General features: G+C 33.2%; 1 protein-coding gene across 1 annotated transcript in view; it reads left to right on the plus strand.

Moving 5' to 3' along the window:
• The window catches only part of LOC136027886 (NEDD8-activating enzyme E1 regulatory subunit-like), a 69,833-nt gene that overhangs the window by 11,224 nt on the left and 31,970 nt on the right, over positions 1–26,639 (plus strand). Inside the window, exons 2-6 of the mRNA XM_065705310.1 lie at positions 4,215–4,379; positions 7,581–7,769; positions 11,534–11,880; positions 15,283–15,577; positions 19,603–19,802. Coding sequence (XP_065561382.1) covers positions 4,215–4,379; positions 7,581–7,769; positions 11,534–11,880; positions 15,283–15,577; positions 19,603–19,802 — 1,196 coding nt within the window. The remainder of the gene's footprint in view (positions 1–4,214; positions 4,380–7,580; positions 7,770–11,533; positions 11,881–15,282; positions 15,578–19,602; positions 19,803–26,639) is intronic.

The raw sequence follows: 26,639 nt of genomic DNA on the forward strand, positions 1-26,639 counted from the left end.
TTCACAAGTTAAGGTCCCCTAGGGCCCAGGAGCTTATCCGCGAAATTTCAGCTTGATCCGATAACTCCTTCCCTGTTTTCCAGAAACCACGCATAGCCACTTAAAATTCATTTACTTTTTTTTCCTAGACGCCTACAGGTCACATCCGACATCGGATCTGGGTGTACGAAGACTCATTCGATGCGGAATTCTCCGAGTAAGTGCCCATGAAAGTTTCGTAGGAAAATCTTAACCCCCCGAAAGTTTCGACCCTCCAACCCCCCCCCCCCTTTTAACGTTGTCCGATCGGGCTGAAATTCACAAGTTAAGGTCCCCTACGGCCCAGGAGCTTATCCGCGAAATTTCAGCTCGATCCGATAACTCCTTCCCTGTTTTCCAGAAACCACCCATTAGCTATTTAATTAACGGATTTCTCTCCATAAGAGCCCATGTTAATTTGAAATTTTTAAAAGCTATTGAGAAGTTATATTTACACACATGCAAGTTATTAGCTCAGTTGGTAGAGCGTGAGACTTTTAGTCCTCGGGTCAAGGGTTCAAGTCCCTTACGGGCGGTTTTTTTTCACAACATCAAAAAAATTTTGATAACACCTGGACAGCTTATCATTTGAGAGATAACAGAATATTAGCTTCTTATGAGCAAAAGAAACATTTCGGTCATTCTATCTATTTTTTTGCTATTTTATACAATGATTTAAAAGCGGGGGAAGGGGGCGGCAGCCACCCAAGTTCCTCTCCTAATTCCTGTACGAGGAGTACAGGAATTATTAAATTACATCCACCATGGATTGTAGAAAAACGTACAGAAATAATATGAAAAAAACTTTATTTTCTTAAAGAGTTAAAGAGGCTGTGTCCCAAAGTCGAACCTTAAAACGTACAGGAATTAGAAGAGGCAGTTGGGGGGCTGCCGCCCCCCAAACCCCCAGCTTTTAAAGACTCTTTTGTACAGGTTTTTTTTTGGGGGGGGCTTCATTGTTACTAATTACTAGTTTCGGCGCAATGGTTCTCCTGTCCTCTTGAGTTTAACATTTTTCGAAGTTATTCCATTATTCATTCATTTCAATTTTTTGTTAATTAAAAGAGGGCCTTTCCGAAGCCAAGAGCTGGGGGTTAGCAAAAAAACAAAAAACCTTTACAAAAGAGTCTTTAAAAGCTGGGGGTTTGGGGGGCGGCAGCCCCCCAACTGCCTCTTCTAATTCCTGTACGTTTTAAGGTTCGACTTTGGGACACAGCCTCTTTAACTCTTTAAGAAAACGAAGTTTTTTTCATATTATTTAGCGGTAAGCATCAATGCTTGTCGCAAAAACACAAAATCATAATACTAATCTAAAGTAAATTGGCAACGACAAACTGAACAGCAAAAACTTCTAAATAACACGAAACTACACAACAAAAGCGTCTAAATAAAAAGACGTATTTACTAATGCACTCTTAATAATTCGAACACTCTCTGCCTCGACAACCTCCAAAGGTAAACTGTTCTATGGGCCAGCAACTCTACTAGCGAAAGATAATTGACCAATTTTTTCAGTGGTTTTGGAGGATATAATTTATAATCATGCTGACGAGTAGAGTGATAATGGCTAAATTTGAAAAATAAATTTGGATCAACATCATCTACTCCTTTAATTATACGAAACACATTTACAAGGTCGTTGCGACGTCTACGAAACTTCAACGACGGGAGTTGAAGCCTAGAAAGTCTCTGCGGATAGGAAAGGCGCTGAAGGTATGGGACCAATCTAGTGGTCCTTCTCTGAACCTTTTCTATCCTATGCTCATCCGTTAGACTTAATGGAAACCAAACAGAAGTATTATACTCAAGAAGATTTTACTCAAGACCATTGATTTGTATAGTAGTAAGAAATTACGAAGGTTAAACCTACTAAAGTTTCTCCTTATAGACGATAAACGATAATTTGCATTCTTTACAATTTCCGAAACATGCTTATCAAATTTCAATTGGGTATCAAAGTAAACGCCAAGGTCACGCACTATTTCGTTAGAAGGGATTCGTATGCCAGACAGCTAGCAAGTATGCACAGGTGGGAGTTTACGAGCATAGTGTAGAACAACACACTTAGAAGGGTTTATGAACATGGAATTAGATTCGCACCAATAAGTTAGAGAGTCAAGATCCTCCGGTAAAAGTTGCACATCGTGCAACTTTTACAGGATTTTACTTTATGCTAAAGTATTTTTAGTAATTTCAACTACTTATTCTACGGCCTTTCTCATTCAAGGGTCATTCTTAAAGAATTGGGACAAAACTTAATTTAGTATAAAGAGCGAGGTATTAACGAAGGGACAAAACCCCTCATATACATAATAAGAATATAAAAGTTTGTTACGTAAGTTAATTCTTAAGTTACGTATATTTTTTACTAATAAAAACGTTCGTTAAAAATTAATAGCTCTAGTTGCCTTTTTAAGTAACCGAAAAATTGGAGGGCAACTAGGCCTCCTTCCCCACCCCTTATTTCTCAAGATCGTCTGATCAAAATTAAGAGAAAGCCATTTAGCCAAAAAAAGAATTAGTATGCAAATTTCATTTTAATAATTTATGTGCGGAGAGCCGAAATCAAACATGCATTAATTCAAAAACGTTCAGCAATTTAATAAAAAAAAACTATTTTTTTTAACTGGAAGTAAGGAGCGACATTAAAACTTAAAATGAACAGAAATTACTCCGTATATGAAATGGGTTTTCCCCTCCGCAATCCCTCGCTCTTTACGCTACAGTTTGACTCTTTGCCGCAATTTTAATTTTTAAAACAATTAAAAACTTTAGCGTAAAGAGCGAGGGATTGCGGAGGGGAAAACCCATTTCATATACGGAGTAATTTCTGTTCATTTTAAGTTTTAATGTCGCTCCTTACTTTCAGTTAAAAAAACTAGTTTGTTTTTATTTAATAGAACACAAAGATCTTATATAGTGAACTGACCGATTATACGAAGTAAAATACCCTTGCCTATCAGAGGGAACAATTTGACCTGAGCAAACGTGGTGAAACAGGAAGTAGAGTACATTTTCTAAATCTTGCCATTAAATAGGCTCTCATATTTACTTGATGATAAGATTTCGAAGGCGGTATTTTTGCATAAATACTAATGTGGAACATATTAGGAACTGTAACGGTCCCGTGTTTTTTGCGTTTTTTATATTAAAAATAAGAATGGATTAGTTAAAATAAATTGTCTGCTTAAAGTAAAAAACGAAGTTGAAACAGTAAACGAGCAGCAGTGCTAAAGTTACTTAATAATTTTTCTCAAAATTATTGGGGGTGACTGCCCCCCGCCTCAGTGGTGTCACTGTTGATAAATAGATTTTTCAGTAGGCCTTAGTACTTTAAATATGATGATATAAAGGAGAAGATTTGGTGGTCATTTAATGACAAATTTATTGAGCATCATAACTCAATAGAAACAAAAGTTCAGTTAAGAAAGCCTCCTGAAACTTTTTTTTCGGCTCTGGCTGAACATACATTCTTTCATCCCAAACATTTTATAAAATTTGATGAGGCTACAGCTATTTCTAATTATAGGGGTTTCTCTCAATGGGCGAGGGAGGCTATAGAAATTAAAAAAACATGTCTTTGCTAATCTTTCAATAAGTAGAGACACGGGGAATTTAAATATTGACCCAATTTATGATTGTCTTCTGAAAAATGAACTAATAGTTAATAAGGGAATTAAAATTTAACATAATCACCAGGGGACAAAAAGAGTTGCGTCAATATTATCTAACAAGAGGATTATTTCGCAACAGAATAGTTAAATTAATATCAATTTTCATAATTTTTCCTCAGTTGTTTTAATGTTCTCATTGAAGTAACTCTAGTAGCTTCTTTTCCCTACGTAGATCAATTGCGACAATTGTATTTATTATTTTCTAATGGTGGTTTTATTTGTTTAGTTTTTTTTCTTTTTATCTTGTGCTGAGGACGCATAGATTAAATACTGGCAAAATAGCTGCACTATTTTATTCTTTCATCTCTTTTCTCTCTACTGGCCGCAGTCTTGTTTGATTTTTTTTTGTTGAGTTATCTCTCTTTGTTGTTTCTGGTTCAAAGAAAGCCCTCACCCCTTGGGCCTTGAAAGAATGGGAAATAGGGACCTAAAAATGCATTTTTTCTGATTATAACATCCTCCCTCTTCTCCAGTTCTAAAGTCATTCTAATTATTGATATTAACCATGCTTTTTACTTGTAGACTTTGGGGTGACCATGGACAAGCTGCACTAGAGCTATCTCATGTTTGTCTAATTAATGCAACAGCTCTTGGTACTGAAATCCTCAAGTCCCTTGTGCAACCTGGAATTGGAGGATTCACCATAATTGATTGGGAATCAGTAACTGAAGAAGATGTTGGAAATAAGTATTAACTAGGCCTATATGCTTCTTTTTCTTAGATTATCTTTTCGTTAACATACCATCTCAAACAAAAATTGATATTCATCGGGTAGTGGGTTGAATTCATCGGGTAGCGGGTTGAATTCATTGGGTAGCGGGTTGAAATCATTGGGTAGTAGGTAGCATGCAGGCCCGATCGTGACGGTAATATCCCTGGATGAGATACATGAGCTTTTCTTTGACACTGTCAGGCCACGTCGTAATTCACGTGCCGTCTCTAAGGATTGAATAAAAGTCGATAAAGATATCAGCATTGGTGGATGTTTTACGTGTTATTTGAGGGTATCTCATGCCTTTAAAGCTGGTCGATACATCCCAACCCAGATCGAAACACCACTCTTTTTTCGTGTGGGATTGTGCTCCTGACCAAGCTAAAACGGCTGAAAAGAACAATTGCAGCCCTACTTATGGGAAATATCTCTTGGTAGTTTTTAGATTGTATTTTATCCCTTTGTGTTAACTGATTCTTTGTGAATTGCCAAATATTTATATCTAATAGGCATTCTTTTTCTCTATTAAATTTACAAGAACATCTAAAGTAGCTCCAAAAAAACAAACTTGGTACGGGAAAAAAGTTATTGTATAGTTATAGTTAAAACCAACAAACCCGTTTTATCCATGGCTTCCAATTCATACCTCCTTAACTCATATTTTAACGCTTTCTCCACTTTCTTTATTTTCCTTTTGTTTTCATATGATTTTTCACTAAGACAAACCTCTTCTCCTCTCTATTAAACATGTAGCTTTTCCACTAATATTCCTAGCTGTAGTCTTAACTTTCTTCCCTAACACACCTTCAGACACTTCACAAATTGTTTTTCTAAAATCATTCCAACCATCTTCCACATTGTCAAATTTTAAACTCTAAAGTTTAATATTCAACTGTTCCAGGAGAGTTCCCTCAAATTCTCATCCTGGAGTCTATCAACATCACAACTTCCCGGGAGGTAGTTACCCTTCCAAAATTTCAGCTTTATATTAACAAAAGACATTACTAGATGGTTATCTTTATTTTCAACATCAATTACAGCACTCCTTTATACCCTAGTATCTGGTATTGATCCTGCCAGTCTTCGGTTTACTAGAACATAATCAATAAGGTTTGCTATTTTACCATCACAATACCATGTCAACTTATGGACCATTTTATAACTAAACACCCTACTGGTTATAACTAGATTTTTATGCGTACAATATTGCAAAAGTCTGTAACCATTACTGTTTTCCTCAAAGCGATGACCCCGGATACCAGTGAAGGACGAGATCAACATATCTTCTCCAATCTCCACCGAATCGCTTAAGCCGGATTAGAACCGGACAGGAAGAAGCCATCGGGACTTCCAGGATGAATGGAGGTTTTGTGCAGTCCTGGGCCCATCTTGGTCACAACATTTTTTTTAGCACTTTGCGATGCTCTTCTATCAACAAGAGTCGAAATCCTGCACAGACAGTCCCAAGCATTTAATCTCCCGACTCATTATACATTCATGCCTACATATTTTATGCTACTGCCGGGAGGCAAATCATAGTAGATAAGTTAGCTAGGAAGAGATTTTTTTAGCCCAAAAATGCCCGTCAAAACAGACCAAGCCTATAAAAATTATCCATTAATCAGAATATTGTGCGAATGCTTTGTCGTTTGTTGGGCTATAAGTCTAGTAATAGTCTTTCATAGGCTATATATATATATATATATATATATATATATATATATATATATATATATATATATATATATATATATATATATATATATGTATATTATATATATATATATATATATATATATATATATATATATATATATATATATATATATATATATATATATATATATATATATATATATATATATATATATATATATATATATATATATATATATATATATATATATATATATATATATATATATATATATATATATATATATATATATATATATATATATATATATATATATATATATATATTTGGACCTGGCTAGGCCACGTTTTATGGATGAAGGCTGACAGATTGCCTTCCGACAGAAGCCGTTACAACCGCAGCGGTTTGTGCATGATTTATAACGCTTGTTGCGACCCTGTTCTTTTGTTTTTATCAGACATGGCTCATCTGTTTCGTAAGAAAGATCGACATATTCTACCTACGGCTTATTTAAGATATTGCAAATTCCTCCTCCGGCTTCCTAGATGGCACAGAAAAAAAAAAATTGCTCGATTTGGTTTAATTGATGTGCCTTCTCGGATTCGGTCTTCTAGTGATGATTTATGTAAAAAGACTGTCAACTTTATTCACGTTTATGACCCTCTGCAGCCTTTTTCCATATTGATACTGGTTAATTAGTCCATGTTGTCTTTTGTTAGTTTGAAGTTTTTTTCTTCGCTGTTTATCGTTTTTGTTTTTGTTTGTGTTTATTGATAATACTCCGTACTTTGTGTTTTTTACACTTATACGGGTAATAAAGTTCATTCATTCATTCATTGCCAAAACTGTTCTTTTTGGTCATTAGCTTGAGGCCTAAAGAAAAACAGGTCGTCCCCGAATGGGGTGGGAAAATGTATATAAAGGTTAGAAGGAGATTATTAATGCCTCAAAAAGTATAGCTTTGTAGACCATGTTGCTAAATTACTATTGGTTCACAAGGTAGAGAGATGAATTCATCAGTTTGATGAATTCATGCCCTTCCCAGTAAATTTCAAATATATTAAGTTCTAAAATGTTTCCTAGGTCCCAAATATGCTTCATATCTTCTCCTGAATTTTTCTATGTACAAGTTTCTATAATGCAAACTGCTGTTTATGTGGCATTTTTTGTGGCTGTCTTTCACTGCAAAAATGGAGCCATACACGTGGTTTCGTTTTTCTTTGTTATATTTACCGAAATTTTGTGCTAGGGTTTTTGGCAATGCCCCCTGGGTCTTGTATTTTTTGTGTCTTCCACTTCCCCTTCCCAGTAAATTTCAAATATATTAAGTTCTAAAATGTATCCTAGGTCCCAAATATACTTCATATCTTCTCCTGAAGTTTTCTATGTACAAGTTTCTATAATGCAAACTGCTGTTTATTTGACATTTTTCGTGGCTGTCTTTCACTGCAAGAATGGAGACTATTTATTTAGTAGACGCCTTTTTAAGGCTATCATTACAGTTGATATTTTTTTTTAGTTTCTTTCTTACTGTTGATCAAATCGGACAAAATCGGGGGCAAGCTGCGACCAACCTGATATTAGAATTGAATCCAGATGTGAACGGTAAATGCATAGATGAACAATTGACAAGTATTCTTGCTAGTCCAGATGCATCAGGAATGTTCAAAAGGTTTAATATAGTCATTGCCAATGGCCTGAATGAAAAGTGAGTTTTTCGATTTGTTATTTTTTATTTTTATTTAATTTTTCAATAAATGGACCCTTGGGCCTTGGATCTCTCGCCCATAAGAAATTTTACTTGAATAAAAAAAAAATCCTAAAATAAAAACAACACAGGAGCTGGATGTAATTACGATCGTATATTCTTGATAAATCTTTTAATCTAATTAATTTTAATTAATTATTGTCTTATTAATTAAGTTTTTGATGAATTAAGATGTCTATGAGTTTTAAATTTATTATTTTTCATTTTTATTTTCAATAAAATGGACCCGAAAGCTTGGGTCTCTCGCCTATAAGAAATTTTACTAGAATAAAAAAAAATATTTCCTAAAAAAAACAACAACAACACAGGAGCTGGATGAAATTACGATCGTATATTTTGATAAATCTTTTAATTTAATTAATTTTAATTAATTATTATCGTATTAATTAAGTTTTTGATTAATTAAAATGTCGATTAATTAAAGTTTTAATGATGTACTTTAAAATTAATCTTTATTAATCCTAGTGCAGAACTAATTTTTTGCACTAGGAATAGAAACTTCAGGAAACCAAAATGAAAATTATACATAGGCAAAAATTTCTGTTTAGGGAGAGGTACCATATCCAAAACATTAAAAAATTAGATGATAGTCAGTAATTTGGGAAACCTTGTGTCATAGTTTTTTTTATAAGTACTTTTACTCGATGACGAATTTGACCTCTTAAGTAATGCTAAAACTCAGTGAATGGCCCTTGATTAATTGAATCTGTATCTAACCATTATAACAGCGCATAATGTCAATGATTCTTCTGTTTGTTGTTGCTCGTCATTTAAAATAAAAAAAAATTGCATTGACACTGAGAAGAAACCTTCAGGGACAAGAGCTGAATCCAGTTTTTTTTGGGGAGGGATATTTTTTATTCAGGCGGGGAGGCAGAGGGTGGGGTTAGAAAATAACGGGTATCACAGTGCCGTTCATCGAAGTCCCCTGCCAAGGGTGTTCGTGAAATTTGGGGCTAATAACCACTGTGGTTTCAGACATCCTCTTGCTCTGGACTAACCTTTCAAATTTTGGTTGCATGCAGGGATAAAATCAAGATCAAGTCCTGAAAAAAAAGGGTCTTGGGGTTATGAAAGTTCAAAAACTTCTTTGCAAAAGCTCTTTAACAGCAGTTGAAGCGTGATTTGAAGGGGAAAGAAGAAAGATAAACTTCAAAGAAATATTACTATTGCAACTTTCGTCGAACTTTTTGTCATTTCTGTGGACATGGTGTCTTTGCATAAGAATTATATAAGAATAATATTTATTCGTATATTTATTGTATAAGAATATTATTTCTTTTGGAGACATGAAGGGTCACCATAAGGAGAATGATTAGGAGATGACAAAGAGGGTGTAGTAAGAAGGGCTGTCTGTGAAGAAAAGATACCCTTTAGTATGCGAGAAGGCCATTCTTTTTAAAGATTTGCTCTTATTAGTCTATGATAACTTGAATAACGACGACTTGAATATGGTGACCCCCCTAAAAACAACGAATATTACGTAATTTTTTATATACATTTTCAAATAAGGTTGGTTGGATAGGGATCGTTGATATGATGTATTTGTAAAAGAGTTATAAGGAAAGTTTTTATTCTGAGACAGGAAAGATCACCATTAGGAAAATGATTTGAAGATGAGAAGGAGGTGACTGTAAGAAAGGCTGCCTGTGGGGAGAAAATACCCTTTAGTGTGGGGAAGGTATTCTTTTACGGGTTTGTTTTTATTAGCTTATAGTGACTCAAAGTGTGTTTGGTTACTACTTGTTTAGTAACTACTTGTTTTGGTTACTAAGTGTGTTTGGTTTACTACTGTTTAATGAAAAACAAGTGACATCGTAAGTTAAAATTGGTTTTCTTCTGATTTTTTTTTTAATGTTGCAGTCACTGAGAGTAAAGGGGATTTAAAAAGAAAACCTCTTTGCAAAGGTTACAACAGTTCGTCAAGCCACCTTTTCTACGGTCACCCACCTTAAGAGGGGGGTCTGGTGTGAATAGAGCTGTTGGTAATGTTTATAACGAATATATCATCTCTTCTGAGGTGACCTCAAAAATTATTGCAAGTGCTATTTCTTTTTCTTCTCCTTTGCTAGTGGTATTATCTCTGTTTTTCCATTTTTTGTTTCTTTTCCCTCCTCATTTTTTGATACTTTAACTGAATCTTTTTTGTATTCCAACTTTTTTTTATGTTACTTCCGTGCTACCTATCGACTGCGAGGATATGCTTAATGTATAAGGAAATTTTGAATATTAAACATAATTTCTATATATGATAAATATACATACATAGGTAATAAATCTATTAGTAAATATTTATAAAAGAATGTAAATAAATATATGAATAATAAACATGTAAGTAATATACATTAAATTAATAAACTGTAAGCAAATAGATAAATATATAAATAAGACATAAGTTTTATGCAAGTACCACATGCAATTAACCCATTTAGGAGGTATTTATTTAAACTTATTACCTTACCTTAAATTACCTTAAATTGCATCTTCTAGCGACTAAGGTTTAAGAACCTGTAGATGTCACCGGGTACTGTAGAATCAATATTCATGTAACAGTTCATAATCATATCTATTTATATATATACAAGGCAATTTGGTTTAATCATTGGGTGTTACTAGATGTATTGATCGCCTGGTGCATTTGAGGGCTATTATGCCCTGCTGGATGATACTGGTTCATCCCACTGCGTCTTCCGTGACTTCCCGGTCCAATCTCGGTCAGCACCAATCGTGAAGCTGTCAACTGACCTGGTAGACACTGTAGATTCGCTGAATGAATTCCACATCCCGTAATAACGCGATTGTTTAAGAAGTTCAGCTTCTCATGCTTTCTGCAAAATTTTTGACGCAGTTTTTTTGGGGGGTTTCCTCGTGTTTTTGTGTATTACTTTGTTTAACTTTCTGTTTTTAGATTTTGCAAGTTTTTTTTTTAGATTTTGCAAAATAAAAGCATTCGATTGATTGCGGACATAAAAAAGCAGGTTGAATCCAAAACTAATACTAGCTTTTCCCGGTGTAATGTTTTAAATGTTAGTCTGATTCATGACTAGCAGCATCAATTTTTGTGTTCCAGAGCATGAAACATATATGTCCTGGGTATTTTCATGATTGTTTTTCCATGAATCAGGAGCACCATAATTATGATACAAGAAATTCACAACTTTTAAGCCATGAAAAAAGAAAAACAGTCAGATCATCATATGTGGTTCTGTCGTGGAAATCTGACGGTTAGCATCAGGGAGTCTGTCACTTTATATGGGTTTAAAAATAAATTGAAAACATTTTATTTAACTAATAGATTTTGAAGGGCGGGAGGTTTTTGATGTGTTTTTTTCGCAGTTTTTTGTGGTGGGGTGGGGGCTGAAACCGGTAAATAATATTTAATAGGATTATTTTCTTGCATTGTGTTCATGTGTATGTGTTGTTGTTTTTTATATATATAAAATAGGCTAGGTGGTTAAACATGAGATGTTATGTTTAGATATTTATTTATATGATATAAATCATAAAATGAATTTGCAGCACAAGTCCTTAGGACTCTTTTTGCTGCAATAATTTATCAGTATTGTCATTTTTATTTATGTTTATACAGTGGATAAAAATAAAACCTACCTACCTACCTAACTTTTTGTTCTCTGAGTAGATTTTCAACTTATCTTTATTTCTACATAAAAATTGTTCTATAAATGATGAGCTTACTTTTTAAGGCTGCTCTCTCAACTGTCATCCTATCTCTGGGACTTGAGTATACCCCTCATTATATGTCGCAGCTATGGTTTGGTAGGTCACATTCGAATACAAATAAAAGAGCACTGCGTCATTGAATCTCACCCCGATAGTTCACTGGATGATCTTCGACTGGACCGACCTTTCCCTGGTCTTGTGAAGTATATGAATGAACAGAATATAGAAACAATGGATAAAGCTACGTTCACACATACGCCACAGTTAGTCTTTTTGTATAAAGCTTTGGAAAGGTGGAGACAAGACAAGGGTGATGGATTGCCTATGTCAAGAATGGAAAAAGCGGAATTTAAAGCAAATTTGGAAGAAAGTAAGTATGACGAATTAAATTTAATAAGTAATATGGATTGCCATATTTGTGGCCTAGAGACCAACAGGCACCAACTGCACCAACAGGAGGAAGGGGGATTTTATCTCCCCTCCTCTAGAGGAGATTCGAAATCAAAAAGTTAAATTGTTATAACCTTTTCAAAAGTTTGAGGTTAAAAAAAAGATTAAAAGAAAGCTGTTTTATAAAAAGCTTTTTAGAAAGCTATGATATAGATTTATTCGTTGCTGATATGTGAAAACGTAAATTAGAAAAATAAGCTGAACAAGGCGGTACCCAGGATTTTTTTTTCAGGGGGTATTTTACACAAGGATTTTTTTTCGGGGGGGGGGGGGGGCTACACAAAAATGACGCTTAAAAAAGTTGTTCATATTCATTTTGCTACTTTTTTACGAGTCAGACAAATATTTGGCGGGGGGTCAAATACTAGGTTGTCCCCCAAGACCTCAGTTTGCCCCCTTCTCTTCAGTTGAAATTTAGTTCCTGAAAATTCTTATCAAAACTAAGATAAGCTTCCATAAGTCTAGTATTCCCAACGAAAGTAGAAAAATGATGGATAGAAAGAAGTTCAATGGAAGTATATACTTTCAGGGCTGGGGAGTATCTACGGTTTTGATGCCTCTTCTATTATTAATCCGGAGCAATATGTGTTTTCTAAGGTGGACTTTTTTAGCCTTAAATGAAAGTTGCATTATCGATTGCTCTGTGATATACTTGTTTGCCTATTATTATTAATAACTCACTGCAGATCCTTTCATCCAGGACGTAATTTTCTATGGGGCAGGGGGGCAAGTGCCCCCTCCAGACTCTAGGTTGTCCCCCAAGACCTCAGTTTGCCCACCTCTCCCCAGTTGTAATTTAGTTTCTGGAAAATTTCTTGTCAAAACTAAGATAAGCTTGCATAATTTTAACATTCAGAGAAATCAGTTTTCTTTAGTATATCTTTACCGTTATGGTAATATATGGATCATTTTTCAGCTTTCACTGTTTTTTTCACTTGATTTTGAAAATTGGTTCCAACTGCGCCCCCCCCCCAAGATTCTGATGAAACTACGTCACTGCTTGCATACTATTTGTGGACGACCGCTTTTCGTTTGGCCACTAGGTGGTTGGCCGACAAGGACAATCTTTGGCAATCTGTCATTAGGCAGGAGATTTGCCTATCAGGTTGCCTGTTCAGCAGGAGATAATGGGTATGACTTTCGTCGATGATAAATTTTTCGTTGCGAACTTCTTTTTTATGACATAATTTTTAGTTTATAACTAAATTTCATTATATATTGTTGGTCTACTAGGATCTTGTTTCATAATTCTGGATTCGTTATGGTTTAATCGTATTCGCATCTTTTAATTATGATTTATAAAATAAATTTCTATTCTATGAAAATTCTGTGTTTTTTTTTTATGAAAGTAATTTTGAGCAATGCTGGGACTACCTAAGCTTTTCCTTTCATAAAAAAACTCACTTTAGGGTATATCTATGGAATATCATACTTGGGAATATCTGAAGTTCTTCGTTATGTCCAAAGCGTTAAGTTAATTTAGGTAAATTAGATAAAGCTTAAATTAAATTAATAGAACCTTCATATACGTAATAATTTCTGTTCGTTTTAAGTTTTAATGTTGTTCCTTATTTTTAAAACTTTTGTTTTTATTTAATGTCTAATCCTTTTCTAAATAATGCCGGAAATCTGGCTCTTGTCTATTGAAAATTCCCTTCCCCCACAAAAAATTCTTCCATGTAATAGATCCTCCCACGTATCCCCCTCTCACTATCAGAAAAATCCACCCCCAAAAATGGCTGTTTACTTCCCAATGACCAATGCCATGGTCATTGGGAAGATGACTGATTGCCAAAGATTGTCCTTTTCGGTTAACCGTCTAGGGCTAAACGGAAAGCTGGTCGTCCGTGGCAGGGGTGGGAGGATGTTATAAAAAAAATATTTAAAAGAAATGGGAACTTCCTGGAAGGTGTATAGAGGGGGCTTTGAATAGATTGGGATGGAGAAGGAGCGTGCACAAAGCTCATAGCTTGCAGCCCTTCCCCCGGGGATTGTTGGGGGTCAAGTCATCCTCAAAGACATAGTTATTAGATCTTTCGGCAATGCTGAACAAAATAGCTATCTCAACCTTTTGATCGGGTAAATCTGAGGAAAAAGGGGTGTGGCGGGGGGGGGACTAGCTTCCTTCCAATATTTTTGGTCTCTTGAAATGTGCACTAGAACTTTCATTTTCGACCAAATGAGCCTTTTTCTATCTTCTACGATCACTGGTTCGGTACGATCATCTCTGGAAAAAATATAACAAACAAACACTCATCCGCGATCTTTCTTGAGGCCAAAAATGCAGAATTCTACATTTTTGTATATAGGAGCTTGAAGCCTCTACAATAGGATTCTCTGATATATAGAATCTGATGTTTTGATTTCATTAAGATCACTTGATATTTTGGGGGTGTTTCCTCCCGTCTTCAAAAATCGGGCAAATTTTTATCAGGCTCGTGATTTTTGATGGGTAATATTAAACTTGGTGAATTTTACATATTTTGAATAAGCTTCAAAATTCAATTCTTTTGATGTATCTTTTGTTATCAAGACTCTGTTTCTTAGAGTTTCGGTTACTATTGAGCCGCGTCGCTCCTGACTTACAGTTCGTTACTACGAACTGTTTAACAAGGTTAATTTAAGTTTAACAGGGTCAAAGTACGGAAGACACCAAAATAAAAGCATTTTGCCCTTTTGAGCAATCTTAGGTCTCGTCACACCTGAAATTCGTGATTTTCTAAGACTTTTTATTTGGTTGTTTCAAAATTCTGATTTTTTGGGGTGGTATTAAATTTTTTCCGTGCTGCCATGGTGAAAAGTGAAAACGAGTTTTCTAAATTTGACAATAATTTTCGTCCGTAATTTCCTTCCATACCAATTAAATTTGTAAATAAAGTCTAACAGTAAATCTGCATTGAATTAAATCAAACTCCTGCTTGTCTCTATGGATGTCATCCATCCAAATAAATTGAAAAAAGTTTACTTAACTATGTTTACAACCCATTTAAAACTTCTTTTAACAATAACTTCAACAAATCTAGGCATCAAAATATTTGAATATTGAATCAATTCCTTAAATCAGTTTAACATCAACAATGGTTTCTCTTAATTATCAACTTTAGGTAAAAAATAAAAAATGAGTTGGCTAAAAATAATTTTTTTGGGGGGGATCCAAAGTCATATATTACTCTGAATAGTAAGGTATGTTTCTTATCTAGAGACTGACTAATAGTACCAAGAAGTTCAAGCATTTGGTTCCCATTCCCGAAGGAGTATGGATACCAAAGCCCTCATTCTAAATAGCTGAACGTGGGAATGAATAACGATATTTCTCTTTAAGGTTTACGCAAAAAACTTAGCTCATACTCCAACGGCGAATATTCAGACGCCGAAAATATAGATGAATGTTTGAAAGCTGTCAACACTGCATTGGTACCAACAAAAATTCCATCGAATATTGTTGAGTTGTTTTCAGACGAAGCCTGCCAGAAGTTAGAAACTCCCTCTAAATTTTGGATTATGGTTCGAGCTTTAAAAGATTTTGTAAATAAGGAGGGAATGAAAGCTCTACCGGTCAGGGGCTCACTGCCCGATATGCATTCAGATTCAGAAAGATATGTCTCGTTACAAAACACGTAAGCTTCTCTTAATTCATTGTTTTTATTCTGTTCTTGTATATTTATGCAAAGATTCTGGTTATAACATGAAGCGAAACGGCTATGAAAATAGGTAGCAGTGTTTTAACGCCACCGCGGTTTTCCGCCACCTTTTCATTCACATAGGTCAGGATAGACACATATATAGTCGTAGATATAAGAACAGACATAGACATATACATAGACATAGACACAAATATAGACAAAAACATAGACATAGACTAATCTAACCTAACCTGTCTATTCTGATCCAACTAATTCTGATGCAAGATTTCCTGAGTGGCGGAAAACATACAGTGGCGGAAAACCGTGGTGGCGTTAAAACACCCAATTCTGAAAATAAGAAAACCAAGCTTTGACAATTTCATTCGCTGCATAATTTGATTGCAGTAATTCAAAAAACGGTGTGTAACAATTTTTGCCAGAACCGAGATTTATGCTTTGTTCCTTAGGCCAAGCAAGCAATTAATTGACTCAGTTCATTCGCTATTAACTTGGTATTAAAACTTTTTTCAGAATTTGTTAAGTCTTTTTAAAAGTTAAAAATTGAGGCTTTCAAAACCAAAATTATTTTTTCCCTATCTTTGGTGTCTAAAGGAATCTTTATTCTGCTAACCATTGCTTAATAATAGCAGAATAAAGCCTGAAACACATCTTTAAAAGGAAGCTATGCCATCTTGTTTGGTGTCACATTTTTCACCCAGTTTATTTTTTTATTATGATTATTATTATTCCGTTCCAGTTACTATAAAAAACTGTGTCTGAGGTCTTTTCTTCAATAAAAACTGTATTCTGAGTTTTTTTTAATTTTTTATTTTGTTTAATAAATATGATAATTTAAATCACCGCTAAGCCAGTTCAAACATTCAGATTCCATTTTCGTTATCCTTGGTACTTCGGCCAGTATAATTCATCGGATTTTGAGAAGATGGGGTGTCGTAAAAGTAAACCAATGTAATTCAAGGACTCATTCTTAAGCTTAGCATAGGGTAGTATTCTTTCTTTGCGTTGGACCTGCGAAAAATTATCCTTGATGCAGATGGGTTGAAAAATAGGGTCCAACTAAATTAGATGGTTTTCTGACAATATAGTGTAAGTAAGTAAAAAAAGTTAATAGAAAGATTTTGTCACTGATTTTTTGATTTTGACTCAAATTGTCATAGTTTTTGTCTTTTTTATGTAATTTTTCTTTTTTTTTTGTAACAGTCAATTTGTCTTAAATTTTTCTTTCTAATTTTTGTTTTCTGATTGACACTTTGTGCAGTTTTTACCTTGTTATTCTTCTCCTTCATAATTTTAATCTTTTCTGCTTTGACTATAAGACTGTATAGTTACGCTTTGAATAGCGGTATGTATTTTTCCTCTTTAAAGATTCAATATTCATTTATTTAGGATAAGAAAAGATTCTATTTATTTTCAAAAGACTATCACAAGCTCTATAGAGCCGAATTCGCTTTATATGTCAGTAAAAGCTAAGAAAAAAAATTCAAATCAGTACATTAAGTCGAACACTTAAAATTAAAAAGAAATTAAAAAAGCAAAATCATCAAAGATAGAGGGCAAATCAGTAAACTTAACAATTAAATTACAAAAACATTGCAGTAAATCAAAAATGAAAACGGCAATAGAGGAAAAGGGGAATTTGGCAAGTACATAATCACGAATTATTATTAAGGTGTTCCAGAATAAAGGGGATAAAACTTTTACTAAACCTCTCTTTCAAACAGTTCGTGGTAACGAACTTTATAAGGAGTGACCCGGCTCAATAGTAACCGAAACTCTAAAAAATGGAATTTTGATACCAATAGTTACATCAAAAGAATCGCATTTTAATGCTGATTTTAAATATATAAGTTTCATCAAGATTAGTCTTACTCATCAAAAGTTACGAGCCTGAGAAAATTTGCCTCATTTGAGAAAATAGGGGAAAACATCCCTTAAAAGTCATACGATCTTAACGAAAATCACACCATCAGATTCAGCGTATCAGAGAACCCTATTGTAGAAGTTTCAAGCCCCCTATCTACAAAAATGTGGAATTTCGCTTTTTTTTGCCAGAAGACAAATCACGGATGCGTGTTTATTGTTTTTTTTTCGGGGGTGATCGTATCGAACCAGTGGTCCTATTATGTCGCAAAAGGGCTCATTCTTACGGAAATCAAAAGTTCTAGTGCCCTTTTTAAGTGACCAAAAAATTGGAGGGCACCTAGGCCCCCTCCCACGCTCATTTTTTCCCCAAAGTCACCGGATCAAAATTCTGAGATAGCCATTCTATTCACTATAGTCGAAAAACCTAACAACTGTGTCTTTGGGGACGACTTACTCCCCCGCAGTCCCCGTGGGAGGGACTGCAAGATACAAACTTTGACCTTTGTTACATATAGTGTGACCATACTTTTAGATGTCAAAAGTTATTAAATGGATTTTTTTTTATTTTTGCGCTATGAGTGATTTGCTGATGAAGATGGTGATGATGGTGGTTGCTGATGTTGGTAGTGCAGTGGGGATTGAGACAACGAAGCTGAGTTGGCCTGTTTTAATGTGTGCTCTGCGAAGAAATGTGCCTGTGTTATATTTATATGAAACAATGGTAAACAGAGGGACTGACTGTCAGTCTTTAAACTACAAGTCTGTGATTTTTAATACCTAAAAAGTGTAATTGTGGTTCTCTTCTAATTGCTTTTCGATGATCACAAGAAAGAAGCAGTAGGTTGTTTTCCTGAGTTGTTTTCCTGTACATATTAATGTTCGGATGCGAATCTTGGGAAAGCTGAGAAAGTGAATCTAGGGATTCACAAATAACCGAAGGTATTGTTGGGATCACACGGTGGGAACGGGAGAGGGCTACCTTTCTCATGATGTGTGGTGTTTAACTGTGATGTGTGTTCCATGTTTGGTGTCCAAGGTATCAGGAGACATGGATGACAAAAGATAACAATCTACTGATTGCTTAAGAATGGCGCTGCTTTGTAAAGATCGTCGCTCGAAGATCTTCGGTCTAAAGTACAAAAGAAGTCGCCGTGGAAAGGAACCGTACATTTAAATTATAAAACCTTGGCCCCTTTGTTCACAACCCCAAAGCGCACTAGGTATGTTCGGTTTGATAATCTATGGATTGAACCAGTTTCTTAAGTACATTTTGCCTACTATAGTCTTAAAAAAGAAGAAGATAAGAAATGTGCCATGGTTTTGGGAGCCAAAGGGAACAAAACATTTCTCTCCTAAACAGAATTCCTCATGGAATTTATCGGAAGTTCTAATCTATCGAGGATAAAAGCCAGTCACAGCTTGTCTAAAATTACGTAAGAAGAAAAAATAAAATAATTATATATACAGACATTCCAAAGTACACGCAACCCTGGGCGGAACACTGGAGTGATCTCTACTTGGAAATACGGGGCTTGGGGTTCAACCCCGGCTGCTGCAGGGTCTGCTACAAATGATTAAACTGGAAGAATGAGGAAGTATACATCTGGCACGCATGCAGTGAGGAGGGATCTGTGGGGCTCTCCCCCTGGAATATAAACAGGTTTACCATGTTTTCTTTTAAGTTTAATATAATTTGTATCTAATTAATCTAACACATAATTTGTATCTAAGCTTGTCTAAAATTATATAAGAAAAAAAAAAAAAAACATGCGTATATACAGACATTCCAAAGTACACGCAATCCTGGGTGGAACACTGGAGTGATCTCTACTTGAAAATAAGGTGCTTGGGGTTCAATTCCAGCTGCTGCAGGGTCTGGAATTGCGTGAAGGTTATGCATTAGTTTCTACAAATGATCAAACTAGAAGAATGAGGAAGTATACCTCTGGCACGCATGCTGTGAGGAAGGATCTTTGGGGCTCTCGCCCTGGAATATAAACCATGTTTTCTTTTAAGTTTAATATAATTTGTATCTTTCCTCATGTTTTTGGATTTTTGCAGTCCCTGCCCCCTTGGGAATGAATTCATAGAAACGTGCTTTGTCATACTATTGGTCACATCTTACTTTTTTCCAGATATCGCCACCAGGCTACATTAGATGCAGATGCAGTTTATAAGCACGTGCTTCGCATTTTGGACGAGAGAGGATGGTCTCACAACCTTGTGACAGAAGCCGACGTTCGTTTTTTTTCAAAGAACGCTCATGCTCTGCGTCTCCAACGAGGGACATCATACGCTGCAGAAATCGCTCTAAAGACTGATGTTCAGACACTAGGTATTGTATTTCTTTTAGATGTCTTCCTTTCCCAAAGACTATCCGAGGGACTAAGGAAAAAAATCCCGATTTTATTAGTTTTTTTTTCATGTGAATGTGGAGAATACGAAAGTTAAAAAATAAAGTTGAATGTTCCGACATTAAGTTTCGTATTTCATTCAGACACCTTGCTTTAATAACGATTATCTTAAGACCTTAATCTCAAAATACCAAGATCATCAAAACAAACAAAAAAATGTTTTTTCAACCTCCGACCTCCGCTTTACCCTTCTTAGGTGAATTCTTACATTAAAACTGTTATTTCATTAACAGTCATAACAATTTTTCAGTTAAAAGTTTCAATGTTTTTGAGGTTGTATCATAGAAACTGCTAATCTGTGAATTTTGACGACGATTCTTTTCCACAAAAGTTCAAACCTTCAGAATCTGTTGGTCAGATTCTTGACTTTGTTGTTGTTGTTCAGAATCTGATCTTTAATCAGAACTTTTATTTCTAAAATTTTTCAGTTAAAAATTTCAATTTTTTTTTGTTTTCGTTTTTTGTTTTGTTTTTGTCCACAGAAGTTCAAACCTTCAGAATCTGTTGGTACCCAGAGACAACTCAGATGCAACTTCAAAGAAAAGCTACAGTTTCTTAAACTGCTTAGTGCTATTTGTTCCTACCTTGCAACCACTGAATTTGCAATTTGCAAATTTGCTGATCTTGCTTAATTTGTAACCACTAATTTGTTGCTGAATTTCCAGCCACTTTTGTTTTGTTAATTTTAGTACTACCAAAGACGGCATAACTTCATATCGAAGTATTTTGTCATTAAAAATTGAATTGTCAATTTTTCCTAATTTTCAAATATATGGTGTGTAAGTTTCCAATTGACCAATTAAAACAATCAAATTTTCATTTTCACAGTCCTGGGTACATTTTCACAGTCCTGGGTACATTTTCACAGTCCTGGGTCACAGTCCTGGGTACATTTTTGCAGCTTTATGGAATTTTTCTTAATTTAACACCTAGTCTGAATATTCTGAATATTTAGAATATGAAGCTAAACACTAAATTCTGATATTCAAGTATTTCATATTTTCAAATAGAATTTATAGAGGATTTTTTTTCGTATAGAATTATATAGTATTAGATAGATATAACCCCACTACATACAATACTTCCTATAAGGTCTTGTTGCAGGTTTCACAGGAGAAACACAAACATATTTAGTATGAAAATGCATATTTAGAAGAAAGAATTACAAGTAAACTAATATAAAATCAAATTCATTTTAAAAAGTAGCAAACCTAATTAAAAGTTTGTAGTAAAAGCTATCAAGTAAAAAGTTTATATGGAACTGATAATAGAGCTTTTTATCGTGTTGAACCGTATTACCGTAAGAACAGATTTAACAACACAACATATAATACTCCCTATGAGGTCTTGCCGCATGTCTTACAGGAGAAACGCAAACATATTTAGTATGAAAATACACGTTTAGAAGAAAGAATTACAAATAAACTAGTATAAAATCAAATTCACTTTAAAAAGTAGCAAACCTAATTAAAAGTTTTTAATAAAATCTATCAAGTAAAAGTTTATATGGAACTGATAATAGAGCCTTTTATCGTGTTGAACCGTATTACCGTTAGAACAGATTTAACAACACAACATATAATACTTCCTATAAAGTCTTGTTGCATGTCTTACAGGAGAAACGCAAACATATTTAGTATGAAAACACACATTTAGAAGAAAGAATTACAAATAAGCTAGTATAAAATCAAACTCACTTTAAAAAGTAGCAAACCTAATTAAAAGTTTGTAGTAAAATCTATCAAGTAAAAGTTTATATGGAACTGATAATAGAGCCTTTTATCGTGTTGAACCGTATCACCGTAAGAACAGATTTAACAACACAACATATTATACTTCCTATAAGGACTTGTTGCATGTCTTACAGGAGAAACGCAAACATATTTAGTGTGAAAATGCACATTTTGAAGAAAGAATTACAAATAAACTAGTATAAAATCAAATTCACTTTAAAAAGTAGCTAACCTAATTAAAAGTATGTAGTAAAATCTATCAAGTAAAAGTTTATATGGAACTGATAATAGAGCCTTTTATCGTGTTGAACCGTATTACCGTAAAAACAGATTTAACAACACAACATATAATACTTCCTATAAGGTCTTGTTGCATGTCTTACAGGAGAAACGCAAACATATTTAGTATGAAAACACACATTTAGAAGAAAGAATTACAAATAAACTAGTATAAAATCAAATTCACTTTAAAAAGTAGCAAACCTAATTAAAAGTATGTAGTAAAATCTATCAAGTAAAAGTTTATATGGAACTGATAATAGAGCCTTTTATCGTGTTGAACCGTATTACCGTAAGAACAGATTTAACAACACAACATATAATACTTCCTATAAGTCTTGTTGCATGTCTCACAGGAGAAACGCAAACATATTTAGTATGAAAATACACATTTAGAAGAAAGAATTATAAATAAACTAGTATAAAATCAAATTCACTTTAAAAAGTAGCAAACCTAATTAAAAGTATGTAGTAAAATCTATCAAGTAAAAGTTTATATGGAACTGATAATAGAGCCTTTTATCGTGTTGAACCGTTTTACCGTAAGAATAGATTTAACAAGACAACATATAATACTTCCTATAAAGTCTTGTTGCATGTCTTACAGGAGAAACGCAAACATATTTAGTATGAAAACACACATTTAGAAGAAAGAATTACAAATAAACTAGTATAAAATCAAACTCACTTTAAAAAGTAGTAAACCTAGTTAAAAGTTTGTAGTAAAAGCTATCAAGTAAAAAGTTTATATAGAACTTATAGAGCCTTTTTAACGTGTAGAACCGTATTACCGTTAGAACAGATTTAACAACACAACATATAATACTTCCTATAAAGTCTTGTTGCATGTCTTACAGGAGAAAGGCAAACATATTTAGTATGAAAACACACATTTAGAAGAAAGAATTACAAATAAACTAGTATAAAATCAAACTCACTTTAAAAAGTAGCAAACCTAATTAAAAGTTTGTAGTAAAATCTATCAAGTAAAAGTTTAAATGGAAATGATAATAGAGCCTTTTATCGTGTTGAACCGTATTACTGTAAGAACAGATTTAACAACACAACATATTATACTTCCTATAAGGTCTTGTTGCATGTCTTACAGGAGAAACGCAAACATATTTAGTGTGAAAATGCACATTTAGAAGAAAGAATTACAAATAAACTAGTATAAAATCAAATTCACTTTAAAAAGTAGCTAACCTAATTAATAGTATGTAGTAAAATCTATCAAGTAAAAGTTTATATGGAACTGATAATAGAGCCTTTTATCGTGTTGAACCGTATTACCGTAAGAACAGATTTAACAACACAACATATAATACTTCCTATAAGGTCTTGTTGCATGTCTTACAGGAGAAACGCAAACATATTTAGTATGAAAATACACATTTAGAAGAAAGAATTACAAATAAACTAGCATAAAATCAAATTCACTTTAAAAAGTAGCAAACCTAATTAAAAGTTTTTAGTATAATCTATCAAGTAAAATTTACATGGATCTGATAATAGAGCCTTTGATCGTGTTGAACCGTATTACCGTAAGAACAGATTTAACAACACAACATATAATACTTCCTATAAGGTCTTGTTGCATGTCTTACAGGAGAAACGCAAACATATTTAGTGTGAAAATGCACATTTAGAAGAAAGAATTACAAATAAACTAGTATAAAATCAAATTCACTTTAAAAAGTAGCTAACCTAAATAAAAGTATGTAGTAAAATCTATCAAGTAAAAGTTTATATGGAACTGATAATAGAGCCTTTTATCGTGTTGAACCGTATTACCGTAAGAACAGATTTAACAACACAACATATAATACTTCCTATAAGGTCTTGTTGCATGTCTTACAGGAGAAACGCAAACATATTTAGTATGAAAATACACATTTAGAAGAAAGAATTACAAATAAACTAGTATAAAATCAAATTCACTTTAAAAAGTAGCAAACCTAATTAAAAGTTTTTAGTAAAATCTATCAAGTAAAAGTTTAGTAAAATCTATCATGTAAAAGTTTATATGGAACTGATAATAGAGCCTCATATCGTGTTGAACCGTATTACCGTAAGAACAGATTTAACAACACAACATATAATACTTCCTATAAGGTCTTGTTACATGTCTTACAGGAGAAACGCAAACATATTTAGTATGAAAATACACGTTTAGAAGAAAGAATTACAAATAAACTAGTATAAAATCAAATTCACTTTAAAAAGTAGCAAACCTAATTAAAAGTTTTTAATAAAATCTATCAAGTAAAAGTTTATATGGAACTGATAATAGAGCCTTTTATCGTGTTGAACCGTATTACCGTTAGAACAGATTTAACAACACAACATATAATACTTCCTATAAAGTCTTGTTGCATGTCTTACAGGAGAAACGCAAACATATTTAGTATGAAAACACACATTTAGAAGAAAGAATTACAAATAAGCTAGTATAAAATCAAACTCACTTTAAAAAGTAGCAAACCTAATTAAAAGTTTGTAGTAAAATCTATCAAGTAAAAGTTTATATGGAACTGATAATAGAGCCTTTTATCGTGTTGAACCGTATCACCGTAAGAACAGATTTAACAACACAACATATTATACTTCCTATAAGGTCTTGTTGCATGTCTTACAGGAAAAACGCAAACATATTTAGTGTGAAAATGCACATTTTGAAGAAAGAATTACAAATAAACTAGTATAAAATCAAATTCACTTTAAAAAGTAGCTAACCTAATTAAAAGTATGTAGTAAAATCTATCAAGTAAAAGTTTATATGGAACTGATAATAGAGCCTTTTATCGTGTTGAACCGTATTACCGTAAGAACAGATTTAACAACACAACATATAATACTTCCTATAAGTCTTGTTGCATGTCTCACAGGAGAAACGCAAACATATTTAGTATGAACATACACATTTAGAAGAAAGAATTATAAATAAACTAGTATAAAATCAAATTCACTTTAAAAAGTAGCAAACCTAATTAAAAGTATGTAGTAAAATCTATCAAGTAAAAGTTTATATGGAAGTGATAATAGAGCCTTTTATCGTGTTGAACCGTTTTACCGTAAGAATAGATTTAACAAGACAACATATAATACTTCGTATAAAGTCTTGTTGCATGTCTTACAGGAGAAACGCAAACATATTTAGTATGAAAACACACATTTAGAAGAAAGAATTACAAATAAACTAGTATAAAATCAAACTCACTTTAAAAAGTAGCAAACCTAATTAAAAGTTTGTAGTAAAATCTATCAAGTAAAAGTTTATATAGAACTGATAATAGAGCCTTTATCGTGTTGAACCGTATTACCGTTAGAACAGATTTAACAACACAACATATAATACTTCCTATAAAGTCTTGTTGCATGTCTTACAGGAGAAAGGCAAACATATTTAGTATGAAAACACACATTTAGAAGAAAGAATTACAAATAAACTAGTATAAAATCAAACTCACTTTAAAAAGTAGCAAACCTAATTAAAAGTTTGTAGTAAAATCTATCAAGTAAAAGTTTATATGGAAATGATAATAGAGCCTTTTATCGTGTTGAACCGTATTACTGTAAGAACAGATTTAACAACACAACATATTATACTTCCTATAAGGTCTTGTTGCATGTCTTACAGGAGAAACGCAAACATATTTAGTGTGAAAATGCACATTTAGAAGAAAGAATTACAAATAAACTAGTATAAAATCAAATTCACTTTAAAAAGTAGCTAACCTAATTAATAGTATGTAGTAAAATCTATCAAGTAAAAGTTTATATGGAACTGATAATAGAGCCTTTTATCGTGTTGAACCGTATTACCGTAAGAACAGATTTAACAACACAACATATAATACTTCCTATAAGGTCTTGTTGCATGTCTTACAGGAGAAACGCAAACATATTTAGTATGAAAATACACATTTAGAAGAAAGAATTACAAATAAACTAGCATAAAATCAAATTCACTTTAAAAAGTAGCAAACCTAATTAAAAGTTTTTAGTATAATCTATCAAGTAAAATTTACATGGATCTGATAATAGAGCCTTTGATCGTGTTGAACCGTATTACCGTAAGAACAGATTTAACAACACAACATATAATACTTCCTATAAGGTCTTGTTGCATGTCTTACAGGAGAAACGCAAACATATTTAGTGTGAAAATGCACATTTAGAAGAAAGAATTACAAATAAACTAGTATAAAATCAAATTCACTTTAAAAAGTAGCTAACCTAAATAAAAGTATGTAGTAAAATCTATCAAGTAAAAGTTTATATGGAACTGATAATAGAGCCTTTTATCGTGTTGAACCGTATTACCGTAAGAACAGATTTAACAACACAACATATAATACTTCCTATAAGGTCTTGTTGCATGTCTTACAGGAGAAACGCAAACATATTTAGTATGAAAATACACATTTATATGAAAGAATTACAAATAAACTAGTATAAAATCAAATTCACTTTAAAAAGTAGCAAATCATATCGTGTTGAACCGTATTACCGTAAGAACAGATTTAACAACACAACATATAATACTTCCTATAAGGTCTTGTTACATGTCTTACAGGAGAAACGCAAACATATTTAGTATGAAAATACACGTTTAGAAGAAAGAATTACAAATAAACTAGTATAAAATCAAATTCACTTTAAAAAGTAGCAAACCTAATTAAAAGTTTTTAATAAAATCTATCAAGTAAAAGTTTATATGGAACTGATAATAGAGCCTTTTAT

Source organism: Artemia franciscana, chromosome 6 (genome assembly GCF_032884065.1).
Source record: "Artemia franciscana chromosome 6, ASM3288406v1, whole genome shotgun sequence".
In the NCBI taxonomy this organism is placed as follows: domain Eukaryota; kingdom Metazoa; phylum Arthropoda; class Branchiopoda; order Anostraca; family Artemiidae; genus Artemia; species Artemia franciscana.